This window comes from Myotis daubentonii, chromosome 12 (genome assembly GCF_963259705.1).
Source record: "Myotis daubentonii chromosome 12, mMyoDau2.1, whole genome shotgun sequence".
Lineage (NCBI taxonomy): Eukaryota > Metazoa > Chordata > Mammalia > Chiroptera > Vespertilionidae > Myotis > Myotis daubentonii.
Genome location: NC_081851.1, coordinates 38,789,789 through 38,807,284, shown reverse-complemented (window position 1 = coordinate 38,807,284; position 17,496 = coordinate 38,789,789). Strand labels below are relative to the sequence as shown.

The 17,496-nt window shown below is 37.6% G+C and overlaps 1 protein-coding gene across 1 annotated transcript in view; it reads right to left on the bottom strand.

The window, feature by feature from the left end:
• The window catches only part of GFPT1 (glutamine--fructose-6-phosphate transaminase 1), a 59,224-nt gene that overhangs the window by 20,894 nt on the left and 20,834 nt on the right, over positions 1-17,496 (bottom strand). The window contains exons 5-11 of the mRNA XM_059659572.1: positions 15,869-15,927; positions 12,042-12,176; positions 9,971-10,032; positions 9,473-9,552; positions 5,381-5,486; positions 2,697-2,860; positions 1,820-1,915 (exon numbers count right to left, since the gene is read on the bottom strand). Coding sequence (XP_059515555.1) covers positions 1,820-1,915; positions 2,697-2,860; positions 5,381-5,486; positions 9,473-9,552; positions 9,971-10,032; positions 12,042-12,176; positions 15,869-15,927 — 702 coding nt within the window. The remainder of the gene's footprint in view (positions 1-1,819; positions 1,916-2,696; positions 2,861-5,380; positions 5,487-9,472; positions 9,553-9,970; positions 10,033-12,041; positions 12,177-15,868; positions 15,928-17,496) is intronic.

Below are 17,496 nucleotides of genomic sequence, written 5' to 3'. Positions count from 1 at the left end.
CATGAATTTCATGCACTGGGCCTCTAGTATCTCTATAAGCCTGCATGGGGGAAAAATAACTTAGTTATATTCAGCTCCCTACCACATTCTCCTATGGTACCCAGAACAGTGCTCTGAACATAATATAAACCCACTCTCCTCTCGGTCTTTTTTTTTTTTTTTAAATATTTTATTTTATCTTTAGTTAATCCTCACCCGAGGATATTTTTCCATTGATTTTTAGAGAGAATGGAAGGGAGGGGGAGAGACAGAGAGAGAAACATTGATGTGAGAGACACATTAATTGCCTCCTGCACACATCCCCGACTGGGGCTGGGGATTGAAGCTGCAACTGAGGTATGTGCCCTTGACCGGATTCAAACCCAGGATCCTTTCAGTCCAAGGGCTGATGCTCTATCGACTAAGTCAAACTGGCTAGGGCTCCTCTCAGTCTTTTCCAACTCATTCACCTAATGTCAGAATCATCCTCATTGCTCCTATCCCTTCTGCACATCCACTCCACCAGCAAGGCTTAGGTGCTCTACCTTCAAATCATATCTCTACTGCCATCACCCCAGTCCAACATTTCTCCCCTGGATGAGACCATTCTAACTATTCTCTCTTCAGTTTTCCACTTCCACTTGGCCTGTTCTCCACACACAGCCAAAATAACCGTTTAAGTGATTCTTTAAAAATATGAATCTGATATTAAAAGCCTCTTGATGAGTCTGTCCTCCTTCTATGTATATATTCTTCTAAGAGTACCTTGTCTATGAACACTTCTACACAAGGCTGGTTTTCTACCTGTGAGAAATTTTCATTCAAGAATCATTCAAGTATTGAACTAATATTTACTGAGCACCCACCCAGTGAACATACTGTCCAAGGCTATACTGTGTGGCAACCAGAGCTCTCAGTTTAGAGTCTGGCTGAGGAGACAGATGTGCACACCCAGGCAGCATCCTCCTGCATATGACCCACCATCCATCTGCCTACTTTGTCCCTGTTCTTCATCTCCTTAATTGGCTAAAATATGGAACCAAGGTGTATGTTTTTACTGATCTTTTTGAATAATTTTATGTTCTTCCTTTACAGTATTTCTTTATTTTTAAAAATTAGTAAAGTGGGAAATAAAATAACAAAAAGGTTCCCTGGCTTCCCAAATATCTTAGAATAGAATCCAAACCCCTTATTATGGCCTTCAAGTTTCTACATGCCCTGTCTCCTGCTTAACTCTGACCTAATCTCCTCATATTTCCCCTCTCACCCAGGCCACACCAGCCAAACTGACCCTCTGGCTATTCCTGCACTAGACCAAGCCTGTTCGTGTACTTCTACCTACAATGTTCTTCCACTGACCTTGGCATGTAGCAAAAATGTTTGGGAAGAAAGGAAATAACACTAAGAGGTTGGGTAAAGGTTGCACAAAGGCAAATCAGTTTGGAGATGACTCAGTATAAAAGCAGACATACTGTCAAAGAGACTTGTATTTCAAATTATGATCAAGAATGACAGGGATGCCCTGCCGCTGAGGCTCAGTGGTTGAGTGTCAACCTATGAACCAGGAGGTCACGACTCGATTTCCGGTCAGGGCACATGCCCAGGATCCCCAGTGTGGGGTGTGCAGGAGCCAGTCAATCAATGATCCTCACGCATCACTGATGTTTCTATCTGTCTCTCCCTCTTCCTTCCTCTAGGAATCAATAAGAATATATTAAACAAACAAAAAAAGATAACTGGCAGCCATATATTCTATAAGGCTATTGAGGACAATGAACTTTCAGGCTGTCAATGCCAACCCCCAGACTTTGAAATAAAAAAATAATTGATATGTAATTACCAGTATAGTCATCAAAGTTGACTCTTCCTCTCATTGTGTTCACAACTGACTCTGGCTGCTCAAAAATTTCCTTCTGCATAAATGAACTGAAGTTGCCTAAAGGGATATAAATTATATCATTAAAACAAACAAACAAAAAAAATAAGCCAAATAATAATAAATTTGTACAAAACTGAAAATCTATCTCCTTTGACATAATCTTAGTAAATGAAATGAAACAAAAGGTCATGCCATTGAGGACAATGAACAAGGAGAAAGAATCTATAATAAAAATGTAATATGCTAATTAGACTGGACGTCTTTCAGGACACCCAGGTCCCAGGTGCCTGCCTGTGGCTGGTGGGCAGCCCAGGTCCCGAGTGCCAGAGGGAAGCTGGTGCCAGCAGCTGGGGGAAGGAAGGCCTACTCTTGCATGAATTTTGTGCATCAAGCCTCTAGTAATAGATAAGAGCAGCAAACGTTATGTAGGGTTCATCAAGTGTGTCAGGCACTATTCTAAGGGCTTTACATGTATTGGCTCCCTTAATCCTATATCCTCACTTTATATATAAGAAAACTCAAGCACAGGGAGAATAAGAAAGAAATAAAGAACAGAACACAAACTATGTTTATAAAGCATCTTCAAATTTTCAAGTACTATTTAAATCATCTCTTTTTAATGTTAGAAAAGAAAACCATGGATTAATTGGAGGAAAACTATTATAAAACTAACAGATAATTTCTTCAAAGAATCATCTCTTTTCCTGTGGCTGTCCCTTCACTATTCATGTGGACAATTTCACTCAGCACTGTGTTACCAGATTTCTACACTAGGACAGGAAGTAGAATGTACCCTTTCCAATAAGGACACCAAGCTATAACATGACAAAACTTTCACCCTTCATGATCTGCTGGAGTTCCATCTGGAGGGTTTGCACAGCTCTTCCAGGGTGATCTCCTGCAGTTCGTTTAATTCGATGGATAGAAAGACGGCCATCTACCACCGCTGCTACGTCATCATCTTCAAGGAAGATGACGCGATTGGTGTGTTCTATGACAGCACTATAAAACATTCAAGGACATATTATAATCAATAATCAAGGATGATTATTAAAACTATCATTAGGACACAAAAATCAAATTTAAATAAAAACTCAGATTTTTAATTATTTCCTACAACTTTTGTGATATACTGTTAGTACAGTTTCGGTAGTATTATTATACTTGAAATCCTTTTTTTCTTGAAATATTAATGTTTATTGCATGTAACATTATATTTGAAAAATAAACTTAAAAAAAGAATACAAACTCTATCATCCTGCAATATTTCTGATAGCTTTCTGGTTATTGACGCCATTCCTTACAGGGAAGTCAGGGTGAGGGGTGGTCACTATGGACAGTAAATAAAAGGATCTCTATGCAGCAACCTAAACCAAATCAGATTAGATCTGAAAGAAAACATGGTTGTTTCTTCCTCATTCTATCCATCACCAAATACTCCAATTTTAACTCCTAAGTATTTCTCAAAGCTTCTATGTCCACCACCACAAACCAGTCCAAGCTATCATCAATTCTTTGCTGAACTACTATAGCAACCTCCTAACTTGTCCACCCACATTACCTCTAATCTCTCTCCATCCACTGTCCATTTCTGCCAAAATGAATATCAAAAGGCAACTCTTATCAGGATTTCTCCCTCATCCAGCAAACCACATGACTGCTTCCCTTTGGCTCTTAGGAAATCAACAAAATGCATAACTGTGACCCCTACCTCCTCCTCTAGCCTCATTTCCCACCTCTATTCCAGCCCACACTCCCACCCATCCCAAGCTCTCACAGGCTGATCAATCTGCAGAGAATGAATGTCCTTTCCTCCATCTCTCACCTATTTAACTTTCATTTCAAGCATCATTCCGTTAAAGAAGTTTACTCATGAGGGTAAGTCACCTGTTACAAGCATTCTATAACTCTCATCACAGCTGGAATTCTACACTTGTGTGACTATTGATTAAAATTTGTCTTCTCCATTAGAAAGAGCTCCTTGCCCTAGCCAGTTTGGCTCGGCAGATAGAGCATCAACCTGCAGACTGAAGGGTCCCCCAGTTCGATTCTGGACAAGGGCACAGGCCAGGGTTGCAGGCTCGATCCCCAGTAGGGGGCGTGCAGGAGACAGCCAATCAATGATTCTCTCTCATCATTAATGTTTCTGTTTCTTTCTCCCTCACCCTTCCTTTCTGAAATCAATAAAAATATGTAAAAATAAAAAAGAGCTCCTTAATGACAAGTAATATTTTTTACTCACCATTATCTCCGAAGCACAGTACATGCTTTGCTAGTATGCAGTTAAGACCGTTTGAATGAGTAAAAAACGGCTGAGGTGTTTCTGCAACCTCATTTATTTAAGCTGTAAGTGTCAACTCTGTAACAAACCTACTTAATGACGGCAATGACACATCTTAGCACTGACTATACACCTGTAAAACATTAAAGCGTAAAGCTTGTTTTCCCACTGAGATAATAAATTCTCTAAAGTCCCAAACTCCATCACTTTTCACTTTTAGGTCCCTCTACTTTCAGGCACAATGAATGACTCAAATACATGTTAGCAATTTGAATGATTCCATTTTATATCCATTACTAGAGGCCCGGTGCACAAATTTGTGCATGGGGAGGGGGGGCAGCCAATCGCAGCCGATCAGACAGGGCCAGCCAGGGGGAGGGGACGCGGGTGGTTGGCCGGCCGGCCCCAGCCATGATCAGGGGGACGGCCGGCTGGGGGAAGGGACCATAGGCGGTTGGTCAGCCAGCCCTGGCCCCTGGTCGAACTCCCGGTTGAACTCCCGGTCGAGGGGACAATTTGCATATTAGCCTTTTATTATATAGGATTATTAGTATTTCATTTATAAATGCATCTAAGCATCCCACTGAATTTTCTCACATAGTCTAGTACTATTTCCTTTGTAAAACTGATTATGTTGCGAATTACTTCTGAATTAAAAAGATAAACGTCTACATTAGACTAAAAGTAAAATGGTTTAGCAACTTTCCTATAATTGGTGGGATACTAAACTATTAACACTCCAATCTAAAATCTTTCATCCTGCCCTGGCTGAGTAGCTCAGTTGGTTATAGCACTGTCCCAATATGCCAAGGTTGTGGGTTCAATCCCTAGTCAGGGCACACATAAGAGACAACCAATGAATACATAAATAAATGGGACACCAAATAATGTTTCTATTTCTCTCTCTCTCAAATCAATAAATAATAAATCTTTAAAAATCTCTCCTCCCTATAAAACCTAGATAAGGCTCCTAAAAAAGGAGAAAAAAATACATGAGCTCAGCATAAATACATTGGAACAAGTCTCAAGGTTTATTATCTGTTCTTTATTGATCTGTGTGCTTTGAATTGAGAGAAAAGGTGTTCTTAAAACCCATCTCCAAAAAAAGGTCACCTTCACTTTCTTAATTAACAAAGTTCTCCTGTACAACATGACCACATTAATACAAAATGACCTTCTGGTTTCCTGTAGCATCACAAGTTTCACTACAAATTCTCTTTGAATCAACTAAGGGAGCTCACCTTGCATCAGAAGCAAAGTAATATTCCACCGCTTTTTCCTCAACAGGGAAAAGGCAAGTTGTGCTGTCCACACGAGAGAGATTGCAGCTTCCTTTCTTATCTTTGCCTAAAGCGCAGAGTTAATAGGTAAGCATGTAGAAAACCAGGGCCAATATAAAAATATACATAATTTCCTAGAAAAATCAACAAAAAACCATAGCAACACAAAGTAATTTGAGCAACTTTAAATGCTGAAAAAAAAGATCACTTATTTCCATGCAAGAAGAAAAACAGACAAAGCATGTACAGTGAAATAACAACTATCAAAGAGAGTATGGCCGATAACTGTGCTATAAGTGTTTTTAATATTTATTTTCCAGGTAAAAGTCAAAATACTTTATTAATATCACTCTTTTTTAAGACAGTATATATATATATATATATGGAATTAATACATGTTTGTATACCTAAACTTATCATAAAATCACATTACAAATATCAAAATTGTATAATAAAAAATAAAGACAAGTGGCATAGTAATTTTTATTATCTCATAACAAAACTTCTCTAGAGTTTAATAATAATTTTGTGCCCTGCTGGTGTGGTTCAGTGTTTGAGCATCAACTCATGCACTGAGAGACTGACAGTTCAATTCCCAGTCAGGGCACATGCCTGGGTTGTGAGCTCATTCCCCAATATGGGGCATGCAGAAGGCAGCCATTTCTCTCTCATAGATGTTTCTATCTTTCTCTCTCTCTCTCTTTCTCCTTCTATCTCTAAAATCAATAAAAAACTATTTTTTTAAAAATAAAAAGCAAACAATTAAAAAAATAGTAAACTGACCTAACAAATCAAGATATAGTCTCCACTAACTGTAATTTAAAAACAAAACAAAGATGCTTATAACTCTAACAAATAAGGAATGAAAATATTATAAACGCAGAACCTCTTCTTTCTTAAAACTGAGTTTTCTGCTGAAACTGGTTTGGCTCAGTGGATAGAGCGTCGGCCTGTGGACTGAAGGGTCCCGGGTTCGGTTCCGGTCAAGGGCATGTGCCTGGGCTGCGAGCACTTCCCCAGTGGGAGGTGTGTAGGAGGCAGCTGATCGATGGTTCTCTCTCATCGATGTTTCTAACTCTCTGTCTCTCTCCCTTCCTCTCTGTAAAAGATCAATAAAATATATTTTAAAAAACAAACAAACCAACAAAAACTGAGTTTTCTAACATTTAAGTTCGAAAAAAGGAGTAATGGTCCATTTGCATTGACAATATCCTCTTAATTCTAGCACTTTAGAATTTTGGCATCTCTACTTAATTCGTCAATCACTGATGAAGATTTTTTTCCTTTTTGCTCATTCATAGCTAAAGTCAAAACTGGAAAGCATCCTGAAATTTGACAAATTAGCAAATATATTTTTTAATCTATTAATTGAAGACTATATAAATGTCAAAGAGACAAAAGAGCACCTTTCTCTAAAATCAGGACATAGTAACTATATAACCTACGTACACAATGACCAGACATCATCATAAATATACTTGCAAAAAATTCATAATGTGTTAATCCTCTAAAATGCATGTCTATAAAGACTTGGAAGTAATTATTCTTAGAAATACACATCCAAAGTTCTCCACAATCCATGATTATTTGGTGAGGTTTAGGCATGAAAACCAAATATTTCTTCCCATCCAAATTCAATAGCAGAAAAGATACTGCACTACAAAAAATAAATATTAGGTAACATCCTAGAAAAGATAAAACAGATCAGTGTCTGCCAGAGGCTGAGAATGGGGACCAGGATTGATTACAAAGTGGCAGTGGGAGGGAACTTTTTGAGGGATGGAATTTTTCTGTATCCTGACTGTGGTAGTGGTTACACACCTGTTTGCATTTGACAGAACTCAGGAAATTTTACATGAAAAAGAGTGAGTTTTATTGTCTTTCAAAAAGTGAATCAAGCCTTAGCCAGTTTGGCTCAGTGGGTAGAGCGTCGGCCTGTGGACTGAAGGGTCCCAGATTCGATTCCAGTCAAGGGCATATGCCTGGGTTGCAGGCTCGACCTCCAGTTGGGGGTGTGCAGGAGGCAGCCAATCAATGATTCTCTCTTATCACTGATGTTTCTATCTCTCTCTCCCTCTCCCTTCCTCTCTGAAATCAATAAAAAATATATTAAAAAAAAATAAAAAGTGAATCAGGAAATAGGTAAAATGCGTACTGACCAGTGTGGCTCATTTGGGTTGAGCATCGTCCCATGCACTGAGAGGTCACCAGTTAGATTCCTGGTGGGGGCACACGCCCAGGTTGCAGGCTCAATCCCCAGTAGGGGGCGTGCAGGAGGCAGCTGATCAATGTTTCTCTCTCCCGCTCTCTTCCTCTCTCTAAAATCAATAAAAACATCTTTTTAAAAAAATAGGCAAAATGATAGCCCAGCACCTACATTTTTTTAAATAAACACAACCAGCTTTGGTTATATAATGCCCTAATGGGGCTGAGTTTCACTATACATATTCTTTCTCCAAATATTGGTTATTTCATTCTTCAAGTAACAAAGTATATTTAATTACAATATTCAGAAGAAGTTAAGGTATCATTGCCAATTTAAATGAAAAGAACACTACTACTTGACACCTATATGACTCTTAAAATCTATAAAATGTCTTTCTATATTCTCTCATCTGATTTCATTTAAGTGGAATACAATGATCATCATTCCACTTTATTTAGTCACCTGGAGAAAATAGTAACAGCCTAAAAGCCAGTTCAGGGTTCTCCTCTTTACACAGCCTCTTCAATAAGAGGCCTATTTTTTTAAATTACTCTGTTGAGCACACTCTCTACCTATTAGGAGCTAGAGAAGTAAGGGTTACTAAAACAAACTCTCATCTCAAAAAGATCTATTCCGTGATAAACGTTTCCTCCAATTTCTTAAAACCTTAACCAACGTTTTCCCATTGCTTCTAAAAGCAGCTTAAAACAATATACAAGGTAATATATAGGTAATGTATACACAGCAGAATTATTAACAGAAATCTGGAACTCTGGATCCAAAATTTGCACTCTCACTGATAGACTAGTTTTTCTTCTGAAAAGGGAGGGAGGGGGATGAGGAAGATAAAAAATTCTAACATCTCAGAACTTTTATCTGCTACAGATAAAATAGTGAAAGCAGTTACAATCTAAAGATGAATAGGTTTAGAGTATTTCACTAAATTTTTTTCAAGAAATCAAGAATTACACATTAATAATATAAGTTCTAATTTCCTGAATTTACTTTTAGTAATAAGCAAATGGTAAGATCTTTTTAAAAATCTAATTATATCCATGAAATGTTCCAGAGTTCATATAGCTGAAAGTCTTATAAAAAATTCAAACTTATTAAAAAAGAACAATTCCAAATCCAAACAAAGCCAATCAAGATACTGAATGTATATCTAAAAATAAAATGTCATGCATAAAATAAAAACCATTAAAACCGACTATTCAATTAGGCTGAATTATTCAAATTGTAACTAAGTCCAATCTATAGTAGTCTAGAACACAATGCTCTTTTCCCCATCTTGGCATCTTAGTTATAATAAGGTATCCTACATGATTTTAATTTAAAGCAAAGGAAAAAAAACTATTTTTTTCAAATCTTAGAGACTTTAAAGAAACGAATTACTAAAAGCAGTTTCCTAAATGCCAAAAGCAGACAGACAAAATATACTCTGCAAGTTAGAAAAAATGTCAAAATATATTTCCCCATAAAATAAGCACATTTTTAGAGGCCCAGCACATTCATTCACTCCAAGAACAAAGAATTAGTAAAGCATAAACAAAACAGGATAAGATTCCTCCCCATCCATGCAGTGCATTTCCCACCTCTTTCTCCCTGTGATCCCCACCGTGTGAATTTTGATCCAATCTGAGTCCTAGCTATGGATATACAACAGAAAAAAATTCTACTTGTCAGAGAAATCACAAAACAAATACTTTTCATGTCTAGACAGAAGTATATATGAGTGAACCTGACCAAAGAAGCATTTATTTCAATTTAAGGAAAACAATTCTTCATTATCTACTGCATTCAATTTATACATTCTACCCATGGCATGATGTAGGAACAGTTTTTACCTGTTCTGTAGAGTATTGGAATGTGATCAGTAGAGAGTTTATGTTCACTTCGTACACCAATCAACAGAGGGCTACCTCGTCTGTTAGTACAAAATTAAACAGAATTAAACCATTTTTATAAACCACACATGAATGATATAAAATTTGTATGTGATGACAACAGAACACTCTTCAAATAAAGTTTAAATTCTCCCTCCAAGCTCAACTTCAGATATAACAACAGATCAATATAAACAGACTTTTTAAACAAAACATTCAATAACAGAGCTAAGCAAATCTGACCCACAGAGCAGGTTTGTCAATTTTTATTGGAACACAGCCATGTCCATTCTTTTACATATTTTCTACAGCAGCTTTCACACTACAAGAGCAAAACTGAGTAGTTGCTATACAGGCCTTTATGGTGAAGGGAACATTTATAGTGTACAGAGAATAAACTTATAATTCAAAAGTTTCAAAATACATATAATTATTAGGCATTATTAAATTTATACATACCTTGTGACAACTGCTTGGCCAGGAAAATGAACACTTTTAAATACAAGTGCAAAAGCACCTTCCTATGGAGGGAAAAAAATGAGTCAGCAATACGTATGATAATCAATTATCAAATATGACATGTCTAATACATACTGGCTTTACCACAGAAACTTTTTGTTTACATAACCACTTTTTGCACTAGTTTATAAATGAGTCTAAATATTAGGCAGACACTTCCTCTTGAGCTTTGGTATATAAAAGAGTCACTTTTTAAACAAGCTTACTCTTCAAATAGGCTCAATAGATAAATAGCTCCAAAACAGACCATTTTAATGGAAAGAACACATCTTTTTTTTTTTTTTTTTTGGTCTAATCTATATATATAAAAGCCCAGCAACAGGAATGGCAGAATGACCAGAATGACTGGTGGCTATGACATATACTGCGGCACCAACTGGCCTGATTCAGGCCCCGATCAGCCCCCCCAATCCCAATCGGGGGTGGGGCCAGCCAGCCAACCACCCACAGCCCATCCCCCCGCACTGGCCTGGCCTATGGGCCCCCATTGGGGTGAGCCGGTTGAACCCCACTCGTGCACAAATCCATGCACTGGGCCTCTAGTTATATCAATAAAATGTTCTAGGGTTTTTATAGCTGAAAGTCCTATAAAAAATTCAAACATACTACCAATGTTTCTCAATAAATAAATCATATCTCCCATATTATACATTAATAAAGGGAAGATAGAATTAGGAAAGGACCTAAGTTCAATACCCAAAACCCATTTTATACCACTGTTAACTTACACTTTTTTTTTACCTTGACATTGGAGATAAATATATACAATCACAATTATTAACATGCATATCATACCACCCCCTCCACCCAACCTCCTCAAGGACAGGGCCTAAAGAAATCAAGAATGAATAAAGGAGGAACATGAGGTAGGAGAAGGAAGAAAACACCATAGAACACAAACTGGGTTATACACTGAGTAGAAATAAGACAAGACTGGGAAGGCACAATACTCTGCCTTGAGTAAAGGGATGGAATGGACCTCTATTTTCTTCATCTTTCTGTCTCCTCCTTTACTGTAGACATCGTAAGGATGGGAGGAGGTGGGAAATGAGGGCTGGACCTTCACTGAGAAGTAAAGGGCTTTTAAATGGGAAAGCTAGAGCTATGAGTGGGGGAGGGGGATAGAAATCACTATGCATTTGGACTTTTGTGGATCTTTAATCTTTATTTAGGGCACTTTAGATGGGATCAAAAAGAATACCACTTTTCTCTTGGACTGGGAAATACTTTTCCATAGTGGCAAAGAGCCAAGGAAAAGTCCCCATAACGAAAAATAAGGAGTTGACTAGACTGACTCAGAGATAAGCAAACATTATCCCAGAATAAAAAGTGTACATTTCACTGAAACTAACCTGAGCAGGAAGCAAGAAAATGATGAGTCCCTGTCTATGTATACTGTATGCATGTTTGTGTGTGGTATGTATGGGTTTGTATGTGTTTGTGTGTGTGTGTATGTATGCATACGTTTTGGACAAACTGATTTTAGGTTACTTCAATTCCCCTAACACAAAAGTACAGTGAAAGAAGCAGAATTTTAAGTGTGTGGAAAAGGAGGGTTCATCAGTGAAACAACAATCCCTCAAAATTATTCAGGTTGAAAAGTTATATATGAAAAGTAAAAGCCAAAAATATTTTAAAATTAGCATAGTTCCTGCTTCTCAAACTTAATTTTAAGGACCTATTATTAAAAAAAGATATATTATGATTAATGTTTGTAATAATTATCTTTAAAAGGGATAGTTTAAAGACTGTTGGTTGCCAGGGGTGAGGGAGGTTGGGGTGAAATAGGTAAAGGGATTAAGAAAAGTACAGATTGGCAACTACAAAATAGTCCCAGGGATGTAAAGTACAGCACAGGGAATATAGTCAATAATATTGAAATAATTATGCATGGTGCCAGGTGGGTACTGGAAATATCAGGGGGAACAGTTTGTAAAGTATATGATTTCCCAACCACTATCGAGTGAAAACTGTAATTAAAAAATAATTTTTTTAAAGTGTGATTTAATACCAATTGTTGGATAACTCTCTCCACCAAGGTAGTAAAACTGGTATCTTGACTTTCCCGATTGTCATACATGTACTTAACAAGCTTGGCAATTGTTTCTGTGTCTGTTTCAGATTCAAAGTCATAACCTTTACTTTCCTGTAATTAGAAAGAAAAAAAAAATTGACACATTTAAGGAAATATTCATCATATCCAAATCTTATCTACAGATTTTTTTTTCCTCAAAAATCTCACTAATCAATTTCTAATCTTTTTGACCACCATACGCCATTACCCACTGTTCAAAATTAAGGTAACAGGAGACAAGTCAAGATGGTGGCATAGGTAAACGCAGTACTCGCCTTCTCCCACAACTACATCAAAATTACAACTAAACTAGAAAATAACCATGATTCAGAACCACCTGAAATCTGGCTGAATGGAAGTCCTACAATTAGAGAATTAAAGAAGAAGACACACTGAGACTGGTAGGAGGGGCAGAGGTGCAGGGGCTGGTCCGATATCCATATGTGTTATCTTTTTAATCAAGAGGACTATCTTGGCTTATGCAGAGGTTCCTAATGAGGAGCAAAGGGTTCCAGCCCCATACCAGACCCCTCAGGCCTAGCCCCACACCAGACCCTGGGAAGTAAGTCTCTAACTTCAGGCTATAAAAATCAGTGGAGATTGTGGCACAGTTGGGTTGCTGAAGTCCCAGGCAGTTCCTCTTAAAGGGCCCACACACAGACTTACTCTGACTCACTGCCTCTGAGCTCCAGTGCTGGGGCAGCAACTTGAAAGGATCCAGGAACATATGGGAGGAACTAATTTGTCTGGCATCAGGGCAAGAACTGGGGCAGCTTTATCCCACACAAAAATGCTGGCAGAGGTGCAGAGAAGACCTCCCTGCCACAATGCCAACAGACAGTTGCAATATCTGAGTATCCATCAACCTGGCCCACAAGTTCGCTCCACCCTCATGATTCCCTGAGACCCCACCACACCCAAATTGTGTCCCCACCCAACCTGTTTGTAGTGGCTTTTCCATATAAATGGCCTCTTGGCTCAGGCTTCAGACTTTCCTAATATCTCTCAATCAAGCAGCAGCTGGCCTAGCATGCCCCATACCTCTCGATAAGTGGCCCTAGAACCAGCAATAGCAGCAGCCTGCCTTGGTTCACACCTTGGCCTCTCCTGGGCACCTCCAAGCCCAACACAAGTAGCAGCCATCTGCAGATCACTCCATAGCTTGACGGGTGTTCCCAGGCAGGGCACAAGCAGTAGCTGACTTTGCACCTCCCAGGAGGCCCCAAAGCCACTGTACCCGGTGGTCAGCTTCAGACCATGCCAGATTACAGCCTATCACATCCACCAGTGACATACTGAAGGGGCAGACTTGGTGAGCACCAAAGCCCCACTAAAGCAAGTCCTGCTCCATAAGGGTGTCTCCTACACAACAGCTCTTCCTCTGTAGTCAAAGCTGGTCTGCACAGCCAATTGGCCTGGGGGTCAATCCCTCCCAGTGATGCCAAAAGCAATTGAGGCTCAACTACAACAGGAAAGCACATACAACCCACACAGGGGCACACTTAGAGTGCCCAGCTCAGGTGATTAGGGAGGCTAAGCCACAGGGCTCTATAGGACACATAATACACAAGGCCACTCTAACAATTCCAGGTGACATAGAAGCTCTACCTAATACAAAGAAACAAACACAGGAAAGCAGCCAAAATGCAGAACAAAGAAACATGTCACAAATGAAAAACAGAAAAAGAACTAAATAAATGGAAGCAAGCAAACTACCAGATACAGAGTTCAAAGGATACTCAAGAAACTCAATGAAAACTTCAAGGAACTTGGTGAGAACCTCAAGGAACTTAGTGAGACCCTCAACAACATAAAAAACGAAAAGTCAGAAATGAAGGCTACACTAATTGAAATGAAGAATAATTTACAGGGAATCAACAGTAGAGGATGATGAGAATCAAATCAGCAATTTGGAATGAAGGAGCAAAGACCACCCAATCAGAAAAGCAAAAAGAAAAAAGAATCTAAAAATATGAAGATAGTGTAAGGAGCCTCTGGGACAACTTCAAGCATACCAACATTCACATCAGGGGGATGCCAGAAGGAGAAGAAACGAAGCAAGAAATTGAAAATCTATTTGAAAAAATAATGACAGAAAACTTCCCTTACCTGGTGATAGAACAAGACATACAAGTCCAGGAAGCGCACGATGAACCCAAAGAGGCCCATACCCAAGACATAATTAAAATGTCAAAAGTTAAAGACAAAGAGAGAATCTTAAAAGCAGCAAGAGAAAAGCGGTTAGTTACTTACAAGGGAGCACCCATATGACTGTCAGGTGATTTCTCAACAAATTTTGTAGGCAAGAAGGGAGTGGCAAGAAATATTCAAAGTGACGAAAAGCAAGGACCTACAACCAAGATTATCCAGCAAAGCTATCATTTATAATTAAAGGTCAGATAAAGAGCTCCACAGACAAGAAAAAGCTAAAGGAGTTCATCACCACCAAATGAGCATTAATGAAATGTTAAAGGGTCTTCTTTAAGAAGGAAAAAAAGGATACAAAATATGAACGATAAAATGGCAATGAATACATATCTATCAACAACTGAATCTAAAAATCAAAATAAATGAACAAGGAATCTAATGAATAAAATAAATTGATGAATAAAATAGAATCAGAAACATGGAAACATGGAACACATCAACAAATCTCAGAGGGAAGAGGGGGGGTGTGGGTGGAAAGTGATTAACTAAAGAACTTACATGCATACATGCATTACCCATGAACACAAACTATAGAGTGGTGAAGGCCTGAGGCAGGGTGGATCCGAGTGGAGGGGGACAATAAGGTGAAGAAAGGTGGGGAGGGGTGAGGACACATCTATAATATACTCAACAATAAAGTTTTAAAAAATAAAAATAAAATAAACAACCCAGCTGGTGTGGCTCAGTGGTGGAGTGCCAACCCATGAACCAGGAGGTCACAGTTCGATTCCCAGTCAGGGCACATGCCTGGATTGCAAGCTCGATCCCCAGAAGGGGGCGTGCAGGAGGCAGCCAAACGATGATTCTCCCGCATCATTGATGTCTCTATCTCTCTCTCCTTCTCCCTTCTTCTCTAAAATCAATAAAAATATATTCACATAAATCTATATGCCAATATGAATTAAATAAATTTTAAATAATTAAAATATAAGAAAATATATAAAAACAAATCCCATAATGAATATGATAATTCTTTATTTAACAATGATATTTTACTATGCAATACTATAGACATTAGATATACGTGGCTATTCAAATTTAAATTGATTAAAGTGAAATAACTTCAAATTTAGTTCCTTAGTCATACTAGCTCAAAAGCCATATATGGACAGTGGCTACTATATTGGACAGTACAGATATGGAAGGTTTCCATCACTAGAGAAAGTTCAGTTGGACAGACCTGAGAAGCCATTATAAAAGTTATCATCATGATCATTACTAGGTAAGTACATAGCTATTTAGGGCATAGAACCTTCATTTAATGGCAAACAAGGTTCCTCTTAATGCAAAAGACATAACCCCAAAATTCCAATTTTAGTTGAGTTTCTGGATCATTCATAACAAAGCCAAATAATTGTTTCCTTTTCATATAAGGAACAAAAGTGTTCCACTGTCAACAAAGAAAACTCCAATAAACCACCATACCCTTGAAACTGTCTTAGGTATTACTTGATCACACCTAGATAGTATTTATTGCACATCTCAACAAACAACCTCACTGCTCTCATTAGAAGTATTGTCAAACACTGGTGGTCTTTTTAGGTCAATTTACTTACCAAAAACTTTTTCAAGTCTTTGTAGTTGGTGATGATTCCATTGTGAATAACAATAAATTCTAAAAGAGATAAAGAAATTAATGACCAAAAATTATAGGTCTAGTAAACATTATCAACAGTCATTACTGTTAAAGAGATTTTTCAAAAAAGACAAAAAATGTGTCACATGCTATACGTCAAGGTGTAATCAAGTAGTATCTACTTTTTGTTACCAGATTATCCTTGGGTAGATCAGCAGCACAGTGTATGTGGCTTAGTGGAAGTAAAGAGTGCCAGGGAGGTGGGCACAGTGGGGAAATACAATAAGCTGGTGTCTAGAGTCATCAATTTCAGCTGTGGCTAAATTACTAACCCAATGTCATCATGTGAAAGGAGCAAATTCCTTGGGTATATGTGCTCATTTGCAAATTGAGAAGGTTGAACTAAATAACTATTATTCTCACTTCTTTATTCATCCATTCTTATGCATAAAACATTCCTAAATTTAAAGAGAAACCTTTCAAACTAATACAATTATCTGATTGCACTAAATGAACTTAAGAACTAAAGTTAAATAAATAAGAAAAACCAGACATTATTCAGTTCTATAATTAAATCTATTTATCTGAGGTCCAGACAATTCCTAAGTGATAAATAAATGTTAAAACAGAATTCCAACATCAAATACACATGATAGTGGGATAATTTTCAGCTTTATAAAATAACTTTGAAGAATGTAAAAATGGATAATCAAGAGTTGACAATATTATTATTTATAACTACTGACAATGTAAAGATCACTAATATGAATTTATTATTTAAAGTTCATGTAAGTGAAGAGAGAAATTACCACTAAATTCAGTTTTATATCAAATTATAAAAATGCTTTTAAAATACTTAACAATCTGATATTTTGACCTGACATTAAATGTCAAGACTAAATGCATTACAACCCAGATAATAAATTAAGCATTTTCACTAGATTTTTTAAGAAAGAAAAAAATGATACCACAAAATACTACCACTAACAAAAAAAACTAAATATTTTTAATGCTAGAACACAGAGAATCATAAATAGCTAACAGTTGACATAAAGACTTAATTAAAGCCAAATTCTCAAAATATAATCTATATATGTTTTTAGGAATTTTTTATAAAGGCCTTGTCAGAATTAAACATTTGAGAGGTTAGGTTGTTAGCATTCTAATCTGGTTCAATGATAATTATGTGAAGCATAGAAACCTAAAACGGCAGCTTCTTAATTAAATTATACAATCTTATCTCAAAAGGGATGTATATACACACACATACATATATACACACACATACTTTTGTATGTATTTACTTATTTAACTAGAGGCCCGATGCACAAAATTTGTGCAAGAGTAGGCCTTCCTTCCCCCAGCTGCCGGCACTGGCTTCCCTCTGGCACCCAGGAGCCGGGCTTCCCTAGAAGCCCCGGCTTCATCCAGAAGGTCGTCCAGAAGGATGTCCGGTCTAATTAGCATATTATGCTTTTATTATTATAGATTTTTAATTTTAGAGAGAGGAAAGAAGAGGGAGAGGAAGAAGGAGAGCGGGAGGGAGGGAGAGAGAGAAATATCAGTTTTGTTGTTCCACTTATTTATGCATTCATTGGTTGATTCTTC